Raw genomic sequence first — 25,863 nt, 5'->3', positions numbered from 1 at the left:
TTTTCCTCTTAGAACTGCTTTCAATGTGTCCCATAGATTCCGATATGTTGTGTCTGTGTTTTCATTTATCTCTAAGAATTTTTTAATTTCCTCCTTGATGTCTTCTATAACCCATTGATCATTCAGTAACCTATTGTTCATTCTCCAAGTATCACAGAGCTTTGATGGGAGGGAAGTGCAAGGCCGGGCAGGTGAAATGAGCAGCAAGCCCCAGTGTAAATGCAGAGTAGATAACACACCCTGGCCTCTACTTCCCCTCACTAGGTCATCGCACGCATCACGGACATCTTTGAAGTGGAACCCAACAAGATGTGTGTCGCCAGCCGCTCACATGCCTTTGCCACGGTGTCCTTCACCCCACAGACCATGCAGACCTACCAGTGCATCTTTGAGGCTACCTTAGATGGCTTGCCCAGGTATTGCTCCCAGATCCCTTCCAGCCGCAGAACCGTAGCCCACATGCACCGTGGGGTAGTTATTCCTTCCAGTCCTGGCTGACAGCTCTTGATCTTCCTGTTCTCTGCAGCAGTCTGGCCAGGAACCGAGGCCTCATATTTGATATTGTTGGTGAGGGGACCCTCCCTCGAGTGACCGTTGTGCGGCCCGTTCTGTATAACCAGTATGGAAACCCCTTGCTCCTCTTTAAGAGGCTTCTGCTGGGGCATTCAGAGAAACTGCCTGTCATCCTCAAGAACAATGGCACCGTCCCTGCCCAGGTAATATTGAGGGTGAAGTGAGGGGTAGAAAAGGGAACAGTCATTCAAAAGTTAGACTTTAGACATTGGGGTCTCTGCCATCCCTACTGCATGAGGACTTCTTTGACAGTCCCCAAGCATTAGCCTGTGTTTGAGACATGGGGCATACAGAGGGGAATCTGGCATGTTCTCTGCCCTCATGAAATATAGGAAATCAGATTACACCTAACACTAATAACTACTGGGTAAGGAAGTACATGAGGATGTCCACCAAGTTGAAGAGGTAGGAGTGTATGTATTCTTATTGTCTTCTTTATGTTTTCATCTTTTTCCTGTAGGTAATATTATATTTGTAATGAGAAAACAAGGTGGGGAACTTTATAAGTGTAAGAGGTGCCAAATCTAAAGGACTTTGGGGATTTCTTTAGGAATTGAACCCAGAGGCACTTTACCACTGAGCTACATTCCCAGCCTTTTTTGTTTTCTCATTTGAGACAGGGTCTCTCTTAAGTTGCTCAGGCTTGACTTGAACTTGAGATCCTCCTGCCTCGACCTGCCTAGTTGTTGGGATTACAGATGTGCACCACCTCTGCCAGTTTCTTTCACTTTTAATGTAATTTTTTCGACTATGGAATTTTGGTTTGGTCATTGTAGTCTTTCAACAAGTGGGAGAGATTTTTGAAACATATTCTGGCTTCTGATGTGTGTGCTAAAAGGTCCACCAAGAGTTTAAAATGTTCTTTTAAGACAATCTTTTCCAACTGCCTTTCACATTTTCACCTTCCATTTGTTTTCTTCAGTTCTGCTATGATATGTCTAGCTATGCATTTCTCTTAATTTAGCCATCTTGAAATTCATCGGGCCTTTTGATTCTGAGAATTGATGTCAAATTAACATGGGAAAATTCTTGGACATGTCTTCAAATAGTGTTTCTAATCCATTCTCTCTCATCTCTCCTCCTGGGATGTGAGTTGACTGTATTGAAGACCTTCTAGCTATATCCTCTATGTCTCTCATCCTTATTGAATTTTCATCTAGTTTTCATTCTGCATAATTTCTTTTGATTTGTTGCTGTGGTTGGATATATAAAGGTTTGGTCCCCCCAGGGTGGTGGTAGAGGGAGGTGCTATGGAACTTTAAGAGGTGGAGCCTAGTGGGAGGTCCTCAGGTCATTGGGGACTCAGGTCAAAAGGGATTGTGAGATCCTTCCAGTCCTCCCCCACCCCTCTCTCACTCTCTTCTGACTTGAGATGTGACTGCCTGCTCTGACACGCTCTCTGATCGTGATGTGCTCCCTGTCTCCACAGGCCCAAACCAATGGGGCCATCTAATCTTGGACTTGAACCTTCAGAACTGTGAGTCAAAATAAACCTCTCTTTTCTTCACCTGTGTCAGGTATTATATATATGCAGTGATGAAAAGCTGGCTAGCTCATCTATATTCCATTCATTAACTCTCCCTTAGGCTCTTTTGAATCTGCTTTACATTAAGTTCTTTAATGATTACATATTTCAGCTCTAGAATTTCTATGGGGGGTTCAAATCTGTATAATCAGCTGTCATGATTTCTAGTTTCATGTTGAAATTGTCAGAGTTGGCTTTTATTTCTTGAATATAGTAATCATAGGCATTCTGCAGTCTATGCCTGATACTTCCAAATTCAAAGTCCCTATGCATGTTTCTCAGCCTGCTATTTCTGCTCATTCTTGCCCATGCTGTCCTGTCTCATATACCTGCTTATCTTTTGAATGGATATATTGGGTATTATATTTATAAAAATATTTTGAAATAACTGAACTAAGAATCATGTTCTGTTCTTTTTTTCTTCAAAGACAATTTTTATTTGCTTCCGCCTAACAGTTTGGGGCACTAAAAATTCAGGATTACTTAAAACAAGTTTTAGGACTTGAGGTTTTTTTCAGATTACCCAGAAGACTCACAACAGGATTGCTATTATTAGGAGAGCTGGTTTATACCCAGCTCATCTTTCATCTTATAGTGAAGACCTTTAAAGTTCCAGCCCAGAGAAAACACCCCAACCTTTCACAGGCTTTGGACCTTTGCCCTCTTTGCACCAACAGACTGTCAAAAGTGCAGATAAGCGCCCCCACCCATCTACACCTTCCAGAATGACACATGCCTCTCAGTCAAAAACAGCCCAGGAAGTTAGGTAGACCTTTCTGGATTCTCATTTGCCACAGATATTTTTTTTAATTTGTTATATATGACAGCAGAATGCATTACAATTCATATTACACATATAGAGCACAATTTTTCATGTGTCTGGTTGCACACAAAGTAGAGTCACACCCTTTATGTCTTCATACATGTACTTAGGGTAATGATGTCCATCTCATTCCACCATCTTTCCTACCCTCTTGCCCCCTCCCTTCCCCTTCCTCTCCTTTGCCCTATCTAAAGTTCATCTAATCCTCCCATGCCCCCCAACCCCATTATGAATCAGTCTCCTTAAATCAGAGAAAACATTCTTGCCGCAGATCTTCATCTGGCTCTCTTCATTGTCTTCTTAGCTCTCTGATGCTTTTCAATTTTTTTTATATTTAGTCTAGGATTTTTTTTATTGCCTTGAGTTTATTCTACCGAGTTTACCATCACCCTGCATTGTTTCCATTACTGTGGCTTTATAAAAGGTGCTAGCATCTAGTTCAGGGTCTTCTTGTCCACCCACTCCCTGTTTTTGTAATTTTTCTTAACAATTTTTGCACATTAATCCCCCAGATAAACTTTGGGAAGAATTTCTACTTCACAGTATTTAGACTGTCCACCAGGAGCAACATTTAGGATTGCCATCCATTTAGTCAAGTCTTTTATGTCATTATTTTTTCATACAATTCCTCCATATACTTTCTTGGTAATATTATTTCTAAATATAGACTCTTTCATCTCAGAAGCTTCCTAGATCATGTCACTATCTCTTACTTCTTTGTGCCACATTTTTTTCTAGCACTCAATCTTGCTTGTAATGGTGTATTACTGTCTTCTAAAAATATCTGCTGTTTTCTCTTACCCAATATCAGATATGTGGCTTTCCTGTTATTTTGTTCCCACTGGACTGGAAACCACTTCTTTTCTCAGAGTAGGTCAGAGGCCTGCCTCGTCTTCCTCTAGCAGGATGTTCACCATGACTCTAGGCAATAAATTCATAATGCCTAGAGGTGCTGGCTTTTGGGAATTCACATTCATGCAAGCCCTCATAGAATTATGAGTGCTCATTTCCATTTTATCAGTCTGGCTTAGACCTTACAACTGCGTCTCCCTGGAACACTGGTGTGAGCAACCCACTGATACCATCTAACCATGTGATCTGAAGGTCACGTATACTCTTTGGGTCTGTAGTTCCTCACTCACCCAATAACGACTGATCTAACATTTATTATAGTTCTTAATAAGAAACTCAAAAAAAAGTGAATATGAGGCACAGTGACCTTTTGGGGTACTTCCCCATGCACAGCATAGTATCACACCTCAGATTCCAAACTCATGAATGGACTTATTATAAGTTGAGCACTCAACCCTGTTTTCCTCCTTCCAGCTGCATGTGGACCTGCAAGATCAACTAGGAATCTTCTCCCTGAAAAAGAGACCCAACACCTCCTTCATCTACATCATAGAGGAAAACAAACCAAATGAAAAGGGTAAGTCGGGTACGGTGCCTCCGGAAGGCAAAGATTTCAGTGGCAGGTTTGTTGGGGACTTCTCAGGACCCATCCAGAGTTGGATGCATCGTCTTGTCACCAGTATCCTCTGGCTGAAGCTCATTCCCATCACATGATTGCTTTCCCCTCAGCCAGGGTCTTCATGGATACATATTTCTCTAAACAGACTCTAAATTGTATCTTCTTTCTAATCTTTGCAGCAAAAAAACCCCACATGGCTTCCCTGGTTGTTTCTCCTGGAGACACCGCTGAATTTGATGTCGTTTTCCACTCCCAGAAGGCTGGGAGGATGACTGGCTTCATCCACTTGTCAGTCATCAACAACCAGTACGAGGAGACCCTCATCCACTTGGTGGGAGAAGGCTATGAGGATGACATCACCTTGGACAACATCCATGGGCTGGTGCCTTCCGCTGGCCAGGAGACCTCGCCCATCTCAGAGGTCTTAGAGATAGCCGAGAACAATGCCATGGAAGACATGGTGGCAGGTGGGAGCCGAAACAGTGAGGTGTTGAGAATTGTCGACTTGGTCATTTTTAAACCAGAGTGACATTTAAACAACTGATTGAGAATTTAGGAATGAAGCTCTTCTCTGTTACCATGTGTTCTTTCATGCCTATCTCAGTCACTACCTCTGGCCTTTCCTGTATTCATGTTCAATCAATGAACATTTACCAAGCGTCCATGTGCATATGCCGGGCACCATGCTGAGCCCTGGTGTTGCAAAGATTCGTAGAAAAGTCTCTGGCTTTTAGGGAGCTTATAGTTTGATATTCGAATTCCAGTTCAACAATTAGTGAACAAATGCCTCCCTGTGGTCTTCCCTGTCTCTGTCTCTCAGCTGGCTTGTGTTGGCATTGTCTATTCCTTCTGAAACATGGATCCTAGACACCCCAAGAGAAATGAAGGGGGCATAGGTTTGCACCACCTCTAGAACCCCATTCTCCACAGCCTCACTCCTCAGTGAGCAGCCCGAGAAGCTATAGCATCAACATCACTAGAAATGGGATTTTCAGGCCCACCTTGGCCTACTGAATCAGAATCTGTACTTTAGCCAAATCCCCAGGGGAATTTATGAGTATGTTAAAGCTTTAGGTCACTCTAAAGCCATGTACTGAACCTTCCATTTAGTGACCATATTCTTTGGGGTAGGGAGAAAATACTTCGTCATAATTACCAAAAAGCATTTGTTCAGCACCCTCGTTATGTGATTGGTGGCTGTAGAGAGAGTTATAGGCACAGTTTTCCCAGGAACTTAGTTATTCCTGGAATGTATGATTAGGGAGTCTCTACAATATGTGTTGAAATCGACACTCCATACGTACTTGGCCTTTGACCCTTCTTTGAAGCTACATGATAGCCTCTGGCTTCTCAGGGGTCAAACAGGAGCAGCAGTAAACCCAAGTTTAGAAATTAAATTTTGTACCTATTGTAGGGTTGCCAGATTTAACAAATCAGAATGCAGGCACTGCCAATAAATTTAAATTTCAGATAATAAGTAAATAATTTTTAGTATGAGTGTGCCCTAAAATATTGCATGGGGCATATTAATCTTAGAAATTACTCACTGTTTATCTGTAATTCAAATTTAACTGGGTCTCCCTATTTTATATGGCAATCCAACCCTGAATTGTATTGTCTCACCAAAGAAATGGAGTTGGGGACTTGTGTTTTCTCTTATATCCATAGAGGTGAGAGTCATTGTGGGTAGGTGGATGGATAGATGGATGCATTCCCCTGGGAGGGGGGAATCTTACTACCCAGGGATTCCCAATTTCTCAAATATAACTATCCAAGGAGGGAAGAGTTGCCTGAGAGGGAAGCTGGCCCTCTAGGAGGACTCACTACTTTCTGCTTCTAACCCCTAGCTGCATTGATGGACCACATCCAGTTTGGGGACTGTCACATTGGAAACAGCTATAATGTGAATTTCACAATCACTAATCACAGCCAAGTGAATGTGATACGGTTTGAATGGCCTCTTTTAGCTACAGTAGCTTTCTCCCCACAGGTAAGTGCAAGCAATTCATTGTGTTCTGGACCATCTTAGGCCTAAGCCAACCCCAGTCTGATAGTCAGACCATTTCCATGGATACATGGAATGGGGTGAAGGCATTTCAACCTGTGAGAGAGCTCACTAGCCATGCTACACTGAGACCTGGTCCCATAGGACACTGTTCACATCCACCACAATCTTAAGAGAGGAAGAGCAAAGATACAGTCTAGACTGTTGTTAAAGATGAAGAATCTATGGAGGCTTGAATGGATGGATACAGGTCACAGCCTTCCTTTCCCATCCCACAGTGTGGACCTATGTCCCCGCTATGTGTGTGTTCTTTAGAGCATTAGTCCTTCAGTAGTGGTTCATCAAAAGCTGAGTGGATCCTGTGAACAACCGAGATTTAGAAAATGATGCTGGGGGTATAGCTTAGTTGGTAGAGTGCTTGCCTTGCATGCACAAGGCCCTGGGTTCAATCCCCAGCACCTCAAAAAAAAAAAAAAAAAGAAAAGAAAATGTTCCAAGTTACATCTTTCTCTTAAACATTCCCAGGGTCCATCAGCATATTAAAATCTAGTTAACTTTATTTTACTTGGAATTTTATAAATTCTTTTACCATCTTATGGTACACATTTTGTGAAATGCTGACCAAAGCTCAACATTGAATAAGGCTCAGGACAGTACTGTAGCAGGTTCTTGCCTCTGGCCAGTAGTTGCTTTTCATAGACAGTTCACTTCTCAGTTCCCAGGAGACTGGGACACCCAGATGTATTCACTGCAACCTCTGCTCAAGCCTATAACTTGAAAGGGACAGAGCTGGGAGGGTTAGAGACTCTTCTTTATCACCTTTAAATCTTTGAGTGCTATCAAGAATAAGTTTTGTTTCCCAGAGGGACATAAAGTTTAAATTAATTCCCCTAACAGATCCTAGCCCCAGCACGGCCCAGAGTACATACTATACTCCAGTCTCATTTCCAAGACCCTGGTTAATTTATTTAATCCTCGCCATGACACTATAAGGTAAATGCTACTCTTATCTGCATTTGACTCATGAGGAAATGGACACAGTATAATCTAATATGGAGCATTATCTGTGTTATCAATGGGTTAGTCAAAGAAGGCAGAGATAAGCTAATAGTTCATTTATGTATACACTCACACATACACGGGCACACACACATGCCTGAGAAAGTACTAAGCCTTCTCCCTTCACTCTCCAGAGGCAGGAGAATGTTTTACCTGGCAGAAACATGATAGAACTGTCATATATGCCAGAACTGTCATATATGTGTGTGCTTGTGTATGATAATTCATAATGTGTATGATAATTCATAAAGTATTTTGTTTTAGACAACATTGGATTTCCCTTATAAATAGTACACTTCAGCAATCCAGTTTCTTGGTCTCAGGACTTCTTTATATTATTAAATATTATTGAGAACTCCCAAAAGAATTTTTATTTATTGGGTTATATCTATCAATATTTACTATATTAGAAATTAAAACAGAGTACTTTGAAAAAAAGTATTTTTTTCATTTTAAAATATAATAATAAACCTACATGTTAATATAAATACTATGTTTTTATGAAAATATTTGTATTCTTTTTTCTTGAGTGAGAAGGGTGGCATTATTTAAATTTTTATTAATTTGTTTAATATCTGGCTTACAACAAGTCATCTGGATTCTCATATCTGCTTTTGCATTCAATCTGGTATAATACTACCATATGTAGTCTTTAGAAAGTTCCATTGTACACTCATAAGAAAACGACAGTGAAAAAGTCAAATAACATCTTTGTGCTATGATGAAATGGTTACAGCATAGACTCCCTGAAAAGGTTTTGGGGATCCCAAAGGTCACTAGACCACATTCTGAGAACTGCTAGCACACTGAATTCATCACTCCATATTTGTATGGATCATATTGATTGAAAGTATAAGGTGGCTTGCATGTAGTATTTGAAACCATACTCCCTGGGTTTGAACCAGCTCTTCCATTATCAATGACCTTAAGCAATTTGCAAATTTTGTTGTTGGTAAAATGGGAAGAAGAGCTATACCTCTCATAGGGTTATTATGAGGCTTAGTAGAATTGTGCAAGAGTTTAGAATAGCACTGGAAGCAAGTAGCAGTTAGATAAATACTGGTTGCTTTGTTATTGTGATCGCATTCCTAAGAGCCTCTTGTGCATATTTAAGTCAATCTACCTATACAGGTTTGGATGATGCACTTTTTTATTTTTTAGTTATAGATAGACATAATAACTGTATTTTATTTATTTATTTATTTTTTTATGTGATGTGAGGATTGAACCAGTGTCTCACACATGCTAGGCAAGTGCTCTACCACTGAGCCACAATCCCAGCCCTGGATAATGCATTTTTGCCAAGTCCTGTGGCTTTACCACTTCTCTAGAATGTCACCACATGGTTATCAAAGTCTTCAAGTTTGAGTTCCCAAAAAACACTAATGCCAGGCTCTTCCCTAGTTGGGCCACCTCCACCCTGGTTGTACCAAGGACATAGTGGTGACCATGAAATCAGATGTGCCAATCCACCTGAAAAAGATGGGGGTCAAGTGCAAGCTCTCCAGGATCGTGTTCCAGCTCCCTGAAGAGCAGGTTCCCGACTGGGATGACCGCATGCACACTATCAAGTGGGTGGATGCATCTAGAAATGCTCCTGGAACTTTGCCTACAAAGCGAAAGGTAAGCAGGGACTTTAAGCTCATATCTGACCTGGCCTGCTGGGCTTGGGGGCTGATGTTCTCGAGCTCAGTGTCTTGTCATTTCTTTCTTTCATAGAGGCAGAGAAGTTTTCCATTCTACTTTGCCTTGATTTCAGGAGACAAACTGAACTTCCACACATGCCCCCTGCCATCCATACTATGCATTCCACACGACTTCATTGCTAAAGTTATAGCTTAAGTCTTGACAAGTTGAGCAAGTTCACCCATCTTTTTCTTCTTCAAAAATGTAATCACTGTTTTTTTAGTTGTTTTCTTCTTCTTCTTCAGGTGTCCAGAATTAAAAGTAGTCATAATCTCTCCCTAATGGCAGAATCTCATCTTTGGTCTGTAAATGCCTCTCTTTTATTTATTTTTGACAATTTTTTTCAATAATGTCATTATCACAGACAAACACTTACCCCATAAGGGAAGTAGAACCTGACCACTTGTGTGGTTGTAGTCATTCTCTCTCTCTACCTACCTTCCAGAGCTAATCACTATCTTGAAACTTGTTTGGTTCATTCAAAGAGGTCTTAAGGATCCACATCTTCTCCTACACTTGACCTTATCAGACATTTTTATGTGTATCATTTGGATGAGTGGGAAATAGCCTAAGTATGAACCTAACTTGCATTTCCCTAGTCAAAAAGGCTGAGGATTTCTTCATGTGATTATTTACCATGCAAGTTCTCTGTTACATGAATGCCTTCTCGTGTCTTTTGCCTGTCTTTCAATTATGATGCTTGTCCTTTGTCTGAGCTATTTTTATTTTAATAAATTCTTCCTTATATATCATTTGTCTGCAAAATCCTCACCAGATTTATAACTTAATTTTTACTTTATCTTTTGATGAATAAAAATGTTCTTGACTTGAAAAGTCAAATGTATTAGTCTTTTATATTACTTGTGTCTTATTTTTAATAACCCTTCCCTCCCAGAAAGATATTAACTAACTCTCTCTCTCTCTCTCTCTCTCTCTCTTTCTCTCTCTCTCTCGTGCATGTATGTTTAAGATCCTTTGGCTCACTTGGATTTTTATGTATGATGTGAGGCAAGGATCCAATTTCATAATCTAGATAACGGTGTTGCCCACTTCTTGTTTTTACCCTAGTGATCTCCCAGGAAAAACTGACAATTTTGTATTAATTTGTCCTTTCCATTAGCAAGGTATATTTCTCTATTTATTTAGGTGTTTTAAAACATTTTTTACTACTATTCAGTTCTTTATAGTAATAAGGCTCTTCAGATTTTCAACACCTGTTTTATTGCTATTCCATTTTTTAATATTAACAGGATTCTTTAGGATTTTTTAATCTGTCCTTGCATTGATTTTATTAAATCATTTTTGTAGACATTTACCATCCAACTATGTTTTCTTTGTAATCTCATGGAATTATTTATAATATTTCCTCACCATATTTAAATATGTAGGCTTGGTAGTAATGCCTTTTTTTAATTTCTGATACTAGTTATTCATATTTTTCTCTTTTGTTCTTGACCTGTCTCACCAAAGATTTTTAAAATATTTTCAAATAAATAATTTTGTTGGTCTTCTCCATTTTAGATTTGTTTCCTATTTCATCAAGATATGTTCCTATCATTATAATCCTTTTTCTTCTACTTTATTTGGAATCCATCTGATCCTTACACTCATTCCCCTGCACCTCTGATGTTTTCAGTAATTCCTTATTATTCAGTTTCTTCCTTTTTCATTTACAATCCTTTGTAGGTGTGCCTTATCATTTACTCTAGAACCCGAGTTTGTGGGTTGGTGTTAACTCAGGTGGGGGAATACAGTACTGTGCTATCCCCTCATTATTCCTGCAGGGCATCTGGCTTTGTATCACTAAGGACACAGCTGCCTTTATTACAGGTGATAGAGACGGATCCTGAACCTGCCCACTCAGTCCTAGAAGAAAACTACCGAGAACTGCAGATTCAGATCAGTGCCACTGTGGATTACGCTTCATACCAGTGCCAAATGAATGATGTGAACTTTAAGGATACGCTGGTTTACCAGACCAGAGTGTTTGAGTGAGTCATCAAAAGCTTCATAACACCGAGTAGAGAAAGTCTTTCATTCCATCATCCACCATCCCATTCATCATACTTTCACGCAGCATCTGCAACACTTGATACCAGGCCTCCCATCTGTGTAGCATGCACCAGAGCACCATCCAAGGCCCAATGAAATGTTCAGACATACAAAGCTTTTGAATTTCACACATGAAATCAAAATATAGCCAGAAAACAGTCTACCAGCAAGGTGGCATCCAGCAATCCACTCCAGTGGGAATTGTCCTTGTAGAAGTCTACACAGACACCCTGAATTGATATGCTTCCTGACCCCTCAGGTGACACCTCAGACAATATCCACACTAGTGGGGATGGGGTTCATCCGAGTTTAGAAGCCCCATGCCTAACAGAGGCCAACTTTTCTCAAACTAAAATTAGCTTCTAGCATCCCCGCAGGGAAGATGCCCTGTTTCAAGAGCCACTTCACTCAGAGAACCCTGAAGCAATGGCTTCCTTCCCATCATGGCTTTTCTTAGTCCCTATGTGATTTACCAACTTGACATCACTTCTGTTGAAAACAATGTTGCTGCATAGTACAGTTAATCTCTCTCTTTTACCAGGCTTATAGGGGAGCAGAGCTAGAAAGCTCATTCAGAATCACATTTGTCTTTCAGAAAGAGAAATGGTTATTTGAACTCTCACCCACACTCAGCTACAAGGATCCAAGGGCAGCATCTGCCCTGCCCTCCAAGAGCTCACACTCTGGAGGGGGGTGAGGGGAAGCTAGAACCAGGTGAATTATCTTTTGCAGCATAGTGTCATGTGTATGTAGCAAGAAAGCACCCCAAGTCTCAAGGTCAAGACATGAGAGAGAGAGAGAGAGAGAATGCCAGGGAAGGTCCCCAGGTGAAGTGGTGCCCAGCTTAAATTTGGAGGACAAACAGGAGGTAGCCAGGTGAAGAAGAAGGAATGAAAGGTCTTCTAAGCAAAGAGATCAACATGTACAGAGACCAAAACGTGAACTGCTGGCATTCCTACTTTGTAGAAATTAGCAACTAACTCATTCAACTCATTTTGCGTTTATTGTTCTTTAAATGTCTTCTCAAATCATTATAGATCCAAAAACGTAGAAAGCAGGAAGTATAATCATCTGATGACCATTTCACCTAAACCAGAGTTAGCAAACAATGGCCCTGTGCCTATTTTTATTTTTTAAAAAATGTTTTTTTCTGGCACACAATCATGCCCATTCATTTATGTATTGACTGCAGCTGTTTCTTCATTACAAACGCAGTGTTCAGTAGTTGCTGCAGAGACCACGTGGTACACACTGCAAAAATCTTACTATCTAGCCCACTGTGAAAATGGTTGTCAACCCAACCTAAAGCAAGCTTGCTCTCTCTTTTTTTTTTTTTTTTTTTTTTTTACAGTATCTTTATTTTGTTTATTTACTTTTGTGTGGTTCTGAGGATGGAACCCAGTGCCTCACATGTACAAGGCAAGCATTCTGCCACTGAGCCACAACCCCAGCCTAGCAAGGTCTCTTTTTATGAAAAATTCTCTGTGCCCTGAGATTTCTCTACTATATAAAAATTATCTTTAGGATAAAAACTAATGTTCATAAATTTACACAATAAACACAGGCCCTTGGAGTCAACTTGATTTCAGGCACGCCTGCATGGTCTACTTGGGTTGGATGATGGAAATCGAATCTCTGTACCCCACCCCAGACTTACTACTCCCATTCAAACTCCTACTCTTACTATGCCCCTAAAACCAGGAAAATCATGTGCATTTTATTTCTCAGACACCATTGTTTCCTTGTGTCAAAGTCTTCCAACTGTGGCTGTAATCAAATTTAATAGCGATTCCAGAAAAAGGCTTTTGTCTCTCTGATTTTGTCTTAGATCAGGGAAACTGAGACAAGAAAAGCCTCAGCTGACTCAGAATTTGAGTTCAAAACCACTAAAATTCAAGTTTGTATCTCAGTCAGGGAAGGTGTCACAGGCAGGGGTCAAGGACAAATGGTGTCTGCCCACGGGACATTATTTCTAGGGGGAGATGATGGACAAAGGAGGGTATATGGTATTTGTTCCTGAGAGAGATACTGTCCTGTGAGGTAAATTTTGTTTCCTCTCTCATGGGAATTTTTCATTAATATGATGGAAGCTAAAAGAAGTTTAGCTCAAAGTAGAAGACAGTAAAATAGTGATCACTTTTTTAGCTTTCACATATAAGAGGGAACATGCGGTATTTGCCTAAGTTCGACTTCTTTCACTTAACATATGTCCTCCAGTTGCATCCATTTTGCCACAAATGATGGGATTGTAGAGTCCTCAGAACCTTGATCATTGTGGAGATTCCTCAAAAACCTAAAAAATGGATCCAGTTGTCCCACTTCTAGACATTTATCCAAAGGAAATGAAATCAGTATATTAAAGAGATACTTGCATTTCCATGTTTATTCATGTGTTATTCACAGTAGCCTAGATATAGAATCAACCTAGGTGTTCACAAGCAGATGAATGGATAAAGAAAATGTGGTAAATATGCACAATGGAATACTATTCTGCCATTAACAATACTTAAGAAATAGAGTCTTTTGCCTTCAAGAAGCAGTACAGATGATATGAAGGCAGAACAAAAATCATCTGCAGCACATTTCCGAAATCTGTCCCCGATCAATTCACAGACTCGACCTGGTCAATTCAGGACGTGTACAGCTTGAATTCAGCTGGACCTCAGAAGATACTGCAAAAGCAGTCAGCTTCGTGATGCCAGGAGTGCAAGGTAAATACGATGACAGGCCAAACCCAGGGCCTAACCTGAGTCACTAGTTAGTAAAACATTGCACAGGGAGACTAGCACTATTCAGACATTCTCTTAATAGCTAAGGAAAATTGAACCAAAAGCAAATGGTCCTCAGACCCTGAAGAGCTGACCTCTGCCTTCCTGGACTCCTCCCTGACCCCTCCCTAGGACAATGCCCCATCTCATAGCTCACTAGGACTCTTGTCTCTAAGTACTTGTCCTTCTGGGAGATTACACACCCCTCAGAGAAACTGATGAAAGCTGCAAACTGTTTTCCCAGGAAAACACACACCCATGCCCGAGTTTATAGTTGTTATGTGTGAAACACTTGAAAAGGCCCCAGAAAAAAATAAAAAGAAAAGAAAGAAAAGGCCCCAGCTCTTTGTAGGCAAATACAGTATTCATTATTATTTTGGAGATTAACAGACATTTCAAATGGGCCCCTAGATTGTAAACCTCTACTTTAGAAGTGGGACAACTGGATCCATTTTTTAGGTTTTTAGGTCTAATCCCCCCCCACCCAATTATGTTCACAGTCCATTATTCTAGGGCAAAATATCCACAGTCACCTTCTTGACCCACCCCCTTGTACTCAAAGGAAAATTTGAAAACGTTATGGAATTCATAGAAATATTTTTCATGTGTGCCCTGTGAGATATGTGAGCCGATTCCTTACCTTTAGGGCTCAAGATTAAGTAAAACTGCTACAAGAGGTGGATCCCACAGACCCCACAGAGGGTCCCTCAGGACCTGTGAGTGAGCTGCCTCTCTCTGCAACTGAGGACTCTTGCCCACCCTCTCTGCCCCCAGGTTCTGCTCTAAAAGATCAGCTTAGTCAGGGCACGGGCAGCACCCCGGACAGTGGAATGGACCACTGGAACGAAGCTTCCCCCTCGGCCTTCTCTGTGGAGCCCTCCTCCGGCATCGTGCCCGTGGGAAAGACTCAGAAGCTCAAAGTGAAATTCTCCCCACTGGACATCGGAGAGTTCGAAAGCCACCTTTTCTGCCAGTAAGGAAATGTGCTCCCCAGAACTTCCATATTTGCAGGGGTAGACCTCTGTGGCTCTCTGGCTTTCGTCCCACCCCCTTGTATCCCACTACTGCCACCATTCTTTCCAACCCCAGACCCCTTCACAGCTCCACATTACCACTTTTCCTTCTGGAAGAATTGAGAGGGACCAGCATTTGGAGAACAAGGAGAATTTGGTCTTGATCCTGATCATCAACCCTCTCCAGATGCTTCCCTCTATCCACTTCCCCCTTCCCAGACACATAGAGCATTCCACTAAGCAACAGAATGATTGGCAGCCAGGTGGGTTCCAGTCTTTGGGCAACCATGAACTGGGCAAGTTTTCTTGCCCCTTCTCTGAGACTCAATTCCCTCATATATAACATGCAAATAATAATGTCCACCTTGTAGAATGGTTGGGAAGATTAAATGAGTTGATTGAAGCAAAGAACTTAGAACAGTGCCTGGCACACAATGAATACTAGGTGGTGAAAGGGGGTCATGCCATCGTCGGTGGTCCTGTTACATTGTAGTTGAGGAAAACATGGTGCCCAGATGCAGTAAGAAAAAACCTGATCAAATGCATCTGACAATTACAGTCCCTGGTGTGGTGCCATATCTAGAAAAGCTCCATGGAGAACCCCTGCCTTACAGAGGAAGTCTATGAATGGTGGCCTAGAGTGGCAGAGACTCGTGTGAGCCACTAGAGCCTCCTGAACCCCTGCAGTCACACCACAGAGACCCTGCCCACACCAAGGCCACCTCAGCTTGGTCCTGGGCTAAGAGTCTGTTCACATTTATTTACCTTCTTCAAGGAGCTCAAGATACTTTTTAATAAGTTCCAGGTCCCTCTTTGTATCCCATTAAATGTCTGTGAGAGGGCCCAGAGGGTAAGAGGGCTCTTATTTTTCAGCAGGAAGATTTCTTACCACTTTTGGAGTAATAACTTATAGCGATACCTAAGTACACAGAAGGAACTCAAAATCAGGCTCCTTATATTCAGCCCATTCATCCATTTACATTTAATGAATGAATACCTACTATGTGTCATGTACTAATAAAGTCACTAAAGTGGCAGTATTGACCAAAACCTACCTACCCTCTGCTTTCACAGAGCTCACATTCTGATATAATACTCATTTCCAACAACTAAGAAAGCAACGACTAATTTCAAAATAAAACATAAATAAAAATAACCTTATCCTCTTAGGATTCCCAACCTGCCGCCTGGAGAGCAAGCTCCAGTCCTGGTAGCGAAAGGACGGAGCTTCTTGCCCCTCTGCCATTTTGACCTGAAAGATTCGGACTACATCACTGGTCATCGGCGCAACGCAGAGCTCCGAGTGTCTGATTCAGGACCTCTGGATGCAAACACCCGGGTGATTGAGTTCACCAGTGTGGGCGTAGGAGAAAAGAATCTCCAGTGAGTTGCTTTGGTTTGCATTGGTTGAATTTATATCTGTCTTTCCTTCTAAAGAACTCAGAAAAAGAATTAAGAGAAACTAGCTAGACTTGGCTCTAGGAACAGTCCTGATATTCTGGGGGTTGACCTGAGTTTTAGAAGTTTGAATTTAGAGAACTGTTATATGAAGGTGGATTCCAGTGTCTCCTTAGCTTGGACAGAGAAGAAAAGTTGATATATTTATATATCAGCACACACACACACATATATATGTATATGTATACATATATACATATATATGCCTATACATATATGTCATATATATATATATATATATATATATTCCCTAACCACCACCTTGACCACACAGCATCACAGATGGTGGCTTTGGCAGCAATTTTACTCCAAGTCCAGAAACCTAGCCACACTTTGGATCCCCAGATGAGATGGAGTTTTTAATTTCTATGATAATCAAGTGCTCAGAACAGTTAGGATTCCCAGTAGAGACTGTACTAGGGCCAGGTTCTAGGAAAGTTCTCTTACTTTTCAATTCTCTCCCTCACTTTCTGCTGTCAATTTTTCCCTTTGATCAGGACCTTTACCATCCTGAACCCAACCAATAGTGCCTACTCCTTCCGCTGGATGTCTGAAGAAACTGAAAGTCTCCAGAACCCTCCAGCCTTCACATGCCTCACAGAGAAGGGCTGTATCCACCCTGAAAAGAAAGCTGAGGTCTGTGTGGATGGGGACCCCCTCAAGAAAGAGCTTAGATCATTGCAGCCATCTGTGAATGGCAAGTTGCCTACAGCATAGGTAGTGACAGGGAGAACCACCTAAAGATGGGTCAATCAACACATGTTTATTGAGTGGCTACCATGCATGTTGGGCCTGTTGAACAAAACAAAGCTGAACTCTTGTCTGACCATAGTGAAAGAAAGAGCTCTAGTTATTTATTTATAGTTTGTTGCTGTTGTTGTTTAATTGAGACTATTAAAGCAGCAAAAGGGAACCAGACACAAATATCGGGGGACTCCATAACTCATACAATAGCAGGAAGAAAAGTTATCACTGGCCAACCGGCTGATAATAGTGAAAGGACAATGATGTGTTTTTACTAAGTTAGGTCAAAGGACAAAACAGAAAAGTGGAGGCATGTCCTGCAGCTTATTCCTAAATGTCTCAGTGATGCAGGGCAGGAGTCAGATATAAATATGAACTTACTATGGGTTCCCTATCCAAGAAGTTCTGTAAAGAGTCTTAGAGGTAGAAATAAACCTGTAGAACAAACATTACAAGTTAAAATGCCTTCAGGAAGGTCACTCAAATGAATGAAGACGGTCAGGTAGACAATGATAGGGAATGCCAGTCACCAATGCCTACTGGCTCCAGCTCTTCTCTGGCAGATGACCACCACATAGACAAGCAGACCTAGGGTGGCCTAGTCTCCAAGAATTTTTCTGGGGAAGCCAGAATTTTCCACGTTTCTATGTAAGTCTCCCTGTTCTACCTGTTGGTCGCTAGTTCAATGTTTTTAACACTTTCCAAATTAAATGAAATGTATTTTGTTGACTCTGATATTGACCTCTGCATATTGCCAATACCTAGCCATCAGCATGACAGGATCCAGGAGCTGGGTCTGCCTTGGACATGGTCCTACTTGGATAGCCCCCACTACAGCCCAGAAGTATGTCAAAGATGCTGCCCAATTCCTGGAGAGGCAAGTGTAGAATCCATCATACAGAGTCATTCTGGCCTCTGGATGACAGTAGTGTCATTGAAGTGACCCATCTCTAGAACACTTCCCCGTGTCACCCTGGCATGGGCACAGAACCTCTCTGTTTCCTTTCTGGCCACATTCCATGGTTCTCCCATTTGGTCCTGACTGATAAATTGCAAAGAGACTCACTCGAGTTAAAGAATAAAAGGACTTGGGTCAGGTTTTGAGATTGAACTTTCCTTCCAGGTCTTTTTCTTCTCCTCTTCCATCTCATCCATTCTCTCCCCACCAGCCAGTTTCTTCCCCTGTGGCATGCCACGGCCCACCTCACTCTCACAGCATCTTTTACCATCAACTCCATTGCCAGCTAGCCTCGCCACTTGTTTTCTAATTCTGAACTTCTCAGTGAAATATATGGTTATCCCTGCTAATCTGAGTCGGGCTGTGTGGCAGGCTATTGACAGACAGGTATATTCTCTTTCTTTGAAATGGGTGCCAGCTCTATGGTCCAGTCAACCAAGGTACGACCATGCCATCCAAAGACAGGGCAAAATATAACAACCAGAAGAGGCTGTGGGTGGGATACATTCCCTTAAAGGACACATGGGTAGGGCAGAGACACTGATGTTGCTGGTACAGCCAGACCTACAAGCCCTCACAGAGACTGGAAAGGCAGCAATAACTTGAGGATGTTAGCTGTCATGACTCTGGAACCAACAAACCTCTTAAGGACATAAGGAATAAGCAAACAGAAGTGCCTTTCACCACTGTGTTCCCAATTGTCTTCTTAGATTGTGTTCCAGTTCACACCTTCCCATCTGGACATCACGGAAGCATTCTGGACCTTCTTAATCCCTGAACATAATATCTCAGTCCCTTTCCTTCTGGTGGGCAAAGCCATTGACCCTCTCATCTCTCTGGACAAGTCACACATCAACTTCAGTTCTCTCCTTATTGGTAAGGATGCCTGATTGAAAATAAATGCTAATCCAATCAAATTCTACTTAGAATCACAACTTGAGCTGCCAGATAAAATACAGGATGCAGTTAAATTTTAATTTCAGATAATAAGTGTCTTAGTGTAAGTATATCCCGTGCAATATTTGGGACCCACTTATACTAACTCTGACAGTTTAGCCCCAAAAAGATTGAGGAGGGAAGGAAATCAGATAAATTAGTCCTGAAATTTATGTAGGAAAATAAATTTTCAACAACAGCCAAAGGGCAAAAGAAATGAGAGGGGATGTATTAGTGCCCTGGAAAGGAAACTCCTGCCATACCTAAGGTCTAATTCAAAATAATTCAATTCAGGGAATATTTACAGAGATATGGGCAGTTAAAGGTCGGATCAGAGAGAGTCAAGCCCCATTAGCACATTCAAGAAGGCATCACAACTCCTGGGATCTAGGGAGCAAGGGAAGACAATGTTGTTGCCAGAATCCCAGGAGAGCTTCAACCAGGGCAGCTGAGCCACCCAGCAGGAGCAGGGGATTAGTGAAGTGAAGTTCTAGAAGGAAAATCCCCCAAGATAGAGAAGTCACCTGAAGAGCAAAAGGAAAGAAAAAAATTAGTCCGAGGCCAAGGAATTGAGACTGGGAGGGAACAGCACTTGGAGAGTCCTTCTAAGAAGACTCCATCCTGCCTGCAGGGCAGAGTCTGCTGAGGTACTTCAGCAAGCAGACAGGAGGCCTCCACTGGGGTCTGTCATTTCTTCCCCAGGCAGAGAAGCCCGGGAGACTGTGCAGATCATCAGCAAGGAGGACCTGGGCTTCAACTTTGCCTTTCAGGACAACTCCCGATATTCTGAAGGCTTCAGCAATAGCCTGGTGGTTTGTCCCATGGAAGGCTGGATTCCACCACTGTCCAGGTAAAGGAAAAGGAAGACCTCAGGATGCACCCTCCCAGCATGGCAGGGATTCAAGGCCTGACAGCCAGGAGGATGCATTAGAGTTTCCCATTTATAAAACCTCTTCCAACTCTAAGATTTAGATATTAGCAATTCCATCTGTGTCCTACCTACTCCCTGGCATTCATTTTCTTGATGAATGAGAGAGCACTGAGGATTTTAAATCCTCGTCCTTATTATTTTCACTCATGTTTGTAAATTGTTTCCTTGCTGTCTCATATGTGTGAATCCACAGAGAAAAGTCTAGCCTTGCCTGGCAGATCTTAAAACTCCGTCATGATTTGGAGTGCCTTCTTGGTGCCTTTTACTCATAGTGTATCTGCTAATTCACTGGGCTTATATTTTTTTAACAAGTTTTAACTGGTTGGCTCAGTTGACAAATCTACTGTCTTATTTTCCATCCAGGGTATCAGTTGATATTTTCTTCACACCAAAGCATGAAGGAGACGTGAACTTTAATTTGATCTGCAATGTGAACAAGAAAGTCCACCCTCTGACATTAAATGTCAAAGCTGAGGGATACACTATGAATGCAGAGGTCAAGTGCAAGGACAGGATTGGCTCCGTCACTCTCTTGACACCCAACCAGACCAACATCATCAACTTCTATGAGGTAAAGGTGTGAGAGGGCCTTACTATCTCTCTCAGTCTCCACAATTAACTGAGGAAGGTGGTGGTACAAGAGAATATGAGCTGACAATTCACAAAAACTAAATTATGGAACCAGCTTAGGTGCCCATATGTGAGATAGATAGATAGATAGATAGATAGATAGATAGATAGATAGATATACACACACACACATACACACACAATGGACTATTACTCAGCCATAAATAAGAATGAAATGATGACATTTGCTGGTAAATGGATGGAACTGGAGACTATTATGCTAAGTGAAATAAACCAATCCCAAAAACCAAAAGCCAAATATTGTCTCTGATATGCAGATGCTAACTCACAATAAGGGGTGGCAGGGAAGAATAGAAGTGCTTTAGATTAGACAAAGGGAAATGAAGGGAAAAGAGAGGAACAGGAATAGGAAAGACAATAGAATGGATCAGACATTTTTTTCCTATATTCACATATGGATACACAACCAATATAATTCCACATCACATACAACCAGAAGAATGGGAAGTTGTACTCCATATTTGTATAACGTGTCAAAATATATATTCTACTGTCATATATAACTAAAAAGAACAAATAAAATAAAAACAAATTTTAAAAAGAGAATATGAGCTGAGCCTGGTCTGTCTCAAATGCCAAGAGACCAAAAGAACAGAAACAGCTCCATCCTCAGAATGTACATAGTTATTATGAGAATGCTTTGTTTCTTCAGAATGCTTTTCTTTTTCAGGCAGTGGGGAGGGATACAAAGGAAGGATGCTTAAGTACCAAGAGACAATTAAATTGACAACATACATTTGATAAGATATTAACAATTTTGGCACATGCCTATAATCCCAGATACTTGGGAGAATGAACCGTGAGGACTACAAGTTTGAGGCAAGCCTAAGCAACTTAACAAGACTCTGTCTCAAAATTTAAAAAAAAAAATTTAAGTATATAGCTCAATGGTAAAGTGCTTGCCTAGCATGTATGAGGCTCTGGGTTCCATCTCTAGCAGTACTGGAAAAAAAAAAAACAAGGAACCCAATACTTAGTAGCTCTTACCGAAATACTCAACTATATTAACTAATAGCAGTCAGCTCAGCAATATCATCTGCCATCCTTATTTCCAAAAGGATGTTTTTCTCAGAGATGGGAACTGTGATTTTCATTTATTGCTCTGGTTTCTGTCTTGCAGGCGGAATTAAATGAATGTGTACAGTGTGAATTCAGTTTTACCAACGCTGGGAAGTTCAACTTCAACTTCCAGGGAGAGCTTGCTGGGCCCAAAACCCTATTGAAGTACTTTGAATTTTCACCTACCAACGGCACTGTGAATGTGGGGCAGAGTGAACATGCCACCCTGTCTTTCCACCCAAATCAGAAGTGTGTCTTGAATGGCCTGGAACTCATAATTAAGGTGAGAATATTTAATACTATCCATATTCTGAAAGCACTCACAAACCATAAACTTGCAGCGATCCTAGGAGCACTCACTCAAGAAAAATGGCTGAATATCCATAAGAATAGTGAGCATTGAGGTATTTTTGCCCTATTCCTAGTCCCCCCCACCCACCCTATGCTCAGCAGGAGCCTTGAAAAACAATAGTTCTGAAATCAAAGTGTGCAAACCACCAACCTGTCAGCCACTGAAGACAGCAGACCAACCACCCTGAACTCGCCCGATCTCGTCTGAAGACAGCAGACCAGCCTCAGAATTCTTCAAAGGTCCCATTATAAAAGAATTGTCATTATTTTCCCTGTCTAGAATTTCAGTGGAAACTTCCACTCAAGCAAACCCACTCACAGAGTTTCCTTTTCTTTGACCCGACTCAGAGCTTGCTCAATGTGAGCAGCCTTTTCTCATGAGGCATTTGTCCAAAATAATCGGTGGCAATTGTTTAACATTGCAGCTACCTGAGCAAACAACAAGTTAACCCCAAAAATATAAAAGGAAAGCTAGGGAAGGAGATATGCATAGGGGACTTGAAAAGTTCTAATATATTCCCCAGAATCTAGACAGCCATGTATTGCACGTGCAACACATGTGTATCTCAGGGTTGTGATACTGTTGAGAAGGCCTTAAGTTCTTACCTCTAGCTAACATTTAGGCTGTGAAAGCAAAAAGTGAAATATAAAGTAGAATTGGCAGCTGCCTACCTGAGTGTCACAGCCCCTGGTGAATGCATTTAAGGAAATCTCTATCCAACCACTGTCTTATCACTAAGATAACTGAGCAGAGAATTCAGTGGCCATGTATAAATACAAATACAGCAGCACCCCCCCCCCCCGCTTTATTTGCAATTCAGTTTTCATGGTTTTAGTTACACATGGTCAACCACAGCCTGGAAATACTTAATGGAAATTTCCAGAAATAAACAATAATAAGTTTTAAATGGTGTGTTGTTTTAAGTAGTGTGAAGAAATCTCATGTTATCTCACTTCATCTTTCCCAGGCAATGAATCCACACTTTGTCTGGTATATCCACCCAATCGTTAGTCACTTAGTTGCTTTCTCCATTATCAGATCCACTGTTGAGTCATGCAGTGTTTGTATTTAAGTAGTTCTTATTTTACTCAATAATGGCCCCAAAACACAAAAGTAGTAATATTGGCAACTCAGGCATACCAATGAAAAGCCACAAAGTGCTTCATTTAAGTCTCATCTCAGACACCACAAGAAGATTGAAAAGTACAGTACAGTAAAGTACCTTGAAAGAGACCTCTCACATAAGATTATTATAGTGTATTGTTAAAATTGTTCTATTTCATTATGAATTGTTGTTGTTAATTTGTTGTGCCTGATTTTTAAATTAAACATTATCATAGGTGTGTATGTATGTGTGTATATGAAGAAACAGGGTATAAATAGTGTTCAGTACTGTCTGTGGTTTCAACATCCTCAGGGTCTCTTAAAACATATCATCCACATATAGCGACTACTGTATAGACTGTACTGAAAAAGTTACTAAACAAAGAGTAATAACAAATCTACTGAAAAAGAAACTAGAAAACTATCTTATTCACAAAACCCAAAAAAAATCTTGGGAATCAACCTAACAAAAGAGATGAAAGATTTCTATGATGAAAACTACAAAACACTGAAAAAGAAATTAAGAAGAACTTAGAAGATAGAAAGATCTCCCATGCTCCTGGATACGCAGAATTAATATTGTCAAAATGATCATGTTACCAAAAATGTTATATAGATTTAATGCAATTCCTATTAAAATCCCAATGATCTTCTTCATAGAACTGGAAAAAGCAACCATGAAATTCATTTAGAAAAATAAGAGACCCAGAATAGCCAAAGCAATCCTTAGCAAGAAGAGTAAAGCAGGAGGCATCACAATACTAGACCTTAAACTATTCTGCAGAGCCATAATAACAAAAATGGCATGGTATTGGCACCAAAACAGACACATAGACCAATGGTACAGAATAGAAGACACAGATACAAACTCTCATAGATACAGTTATCTCATACCAGACAAAGGTGCCAAAAACATTCATTGGAGAAAAGATAGCCTCTTCAACAAATGGTGCAGGGAAAACTGGAAATCCGTATGCAGCAAAATGAAATTAAATCCCTATCTCTCACCCAGCATGAAATTCAACTCAAAGTAGATCAAAGACTTAGGCACTAGAACAGAGAATCTGCACCCTATAGAAAAAGTAGACCTGAATCTTTACCATATCAGCTCAGGATCTGATTTCCTTAACAAAACTCCTAAAACACAAGAAGTAAAATCAAGAATCAATAAATAGTATGGATTCAAACTAAAAAGCTTCTTCTCAGCAAAGGAAGCAATCAATAACGTGAAGAAAGAGCCTGCAGAATGGAAGAAAATCTTTACCACATGCATCTCAGATATATAAAGAAATCAAAAAATTTAACACCAAAAAAAAAAAAACCCAATCAATAAATGGGCAAAGAAACCGAACACACTTCACAGAAGAAGAAATACAATTATTGATCAACAAATATATGAAAAAAAATATTCTACATCTCTAATAATTAGAAAAATGTAAATGAAAACTACTCACTTCATCTCACTCCAATCAGAATGGCAATTATCAAAAATACAAACAATAAATGTTGGTGAGGACGTTGGGGGAAAAGGTACACACATACATTGCTGGTGGGACTGAAAATTGTTGAAAAGCAGTATGGAGATTCCTCAGTAAACTTGGAATGGAACCACCACTTGACCCAGTTATCATCCCACTACTCAGTTTATACCCAAAGGAGTTAAAATCAGAATACTATAGTGACACAATCACATCAGTGTTTATAACAGCTCAATTAACAATAGCTAAACTATGGAACCAACCTAGGTGACCTTCCACACATGAATGGATACAGAAAATGTGGTATACATACACAATAGGATATTACTCAGCCTTAAAGAAGAATGAAATTATGGCATTTACCAGTAAATGGATGGAGCTGGAGAATACCATGTTAAGGGAAGTAAGCCAATCCCCAAAATGCAAAGGTCAAATGTTTCCTCTGATATGCAGATGCCAACTTACAAAAGGGAGTAGGGCTATAGATTAATAAAGGTACTTTGGATTAGGCAGAGGAGAGTGAAGGGAAGGGAGGAGGGAAAGAGTAGGAAGGACAGTAAAATGAATTTGACATTATTTCCCTATGTGCATATGACTACATGACCAGTGTGAATCTATATCATGTACAACCAGAAAAAGAAGTTATACTCCATTTATGTTTGATGTGTCAAAATGCATTCTTTTTAATATTTATTTTTTAGGTGTAGATGGACACAACACAATGCCTTTATTTTTATGTGGTGCTGAGGATGGAACCCCGTCCAGTCCGGGCAAGGCGAGGCTCCACTGCTGAGTCACAATCCCAGCCCCAAAATGCATTCTATTATCGTGTAAAACTAATGAGAACAAATTTTTAAAAAGTGTAACAACAGCAACAAAACCAGGATGGGGGCTGTGAGATCTGATTTCCAGAGTAGCTACATTATTTTAAATGTCCAATTTCCAACAAAGAATATGAGACACACACCAAAAAAAGGAAAGCATTATTTAGATCCAGGGGGAAAAACCAATTAACAGAAACTTTTCCCAAGATGTTGAACTTAGGAGATAAATTTCTGAAATCAGCTGCTCCGGGTAGAACATATGCTTAGCATGCATGAGGCCCTGGATTTCAATCCCCAGCATAAAAAATCAATAAAATATGTCCAAAAGAAAGCCAGGCACAATGGCGCACACCTCTAATCCCAGCAGCTGCGGGGGCGGGGGGGGGGGGGCTG

The 25,863-nt window shown here is 40.8% G+C and overlaps 1 protein-coding gene across 2 annotated transcripts in view; it reads left to right on the top strand.

Annotated features, from left to right (window-relative positions):
• The window catches only part of Hydin (HYDIN axonemal central pair apparatus protein), a 380,287-nt gene that overhangs the window by 328,431 nt on the left and 25,993 nt on the right, over positions 1-25,863 (top strand). For both annotated transcript variants that reach the window (XM_048792466.1, XM_048792467.1), the window contains 15 exons: positions 265-416; positions 527-716; positions 4,248-4,350; positions 4,572-4,859; positions 6,240-6,382; positions 8,861-9,079; positions 10,973-11,133; positions 13,808-13,905; positions 14,737-14,935; positions 16,146-16,358; positions 16,931-17,069; positions 18,846-19,011; positions 19,774-19,921; positions 20,366-20,573; positions 21,774-21,995. In XM_048792466.1, the coding sequence (XP_048648423.1) occupies positions 265-416; positions 527-716; positions 4,248-4,350; positions 4,572-4,859; positions 6,240-6,382; positions 8,861-9,079; positions 10,973-11,133; positions 13,808-13,905; positions 14,737-14,935; positions 16,146-16,358; positions 16,931-17,069; positions 18,846-19,011; positions 19,774-19,921; positions 20,366-20,573; positions 21,774-21,995 (2,649 nt within the window). The remainder of the gene's footprint in view (positions 1-264; positions 417-526; positions 717-4,247; positions 4,351-4,571; positions 4,860-6,239; positions 6,383-8,860; positions 9,080-10,972; positions 11,134-13,807; positions 13,906-14,736; positions 14,936-16,145; positions 16,359-16,930; positions 17,070-18,845; positions 19,012-19,773; positions 19,922-20,365; positions 20,574-21,773; positions 21,996-25,863) is intronic.

This window comes from Marmota marmota, unplaced genomic scaffold (genome assembly GCF_001458135.2).
Source record: "Marmota marmota marmota unplaced genomic scaffold, marMar, whole genome shotgun sequence".
Classification (NCBI taxonomy): Eukaryota; Metazoa; Chordata; class Mammalia; order Rodentia; family Sciuridae; genus Marmota; species Marmota marmota.
This window is presented reverse-complemented; position numbering and strand designations above follow the sequence as displayed.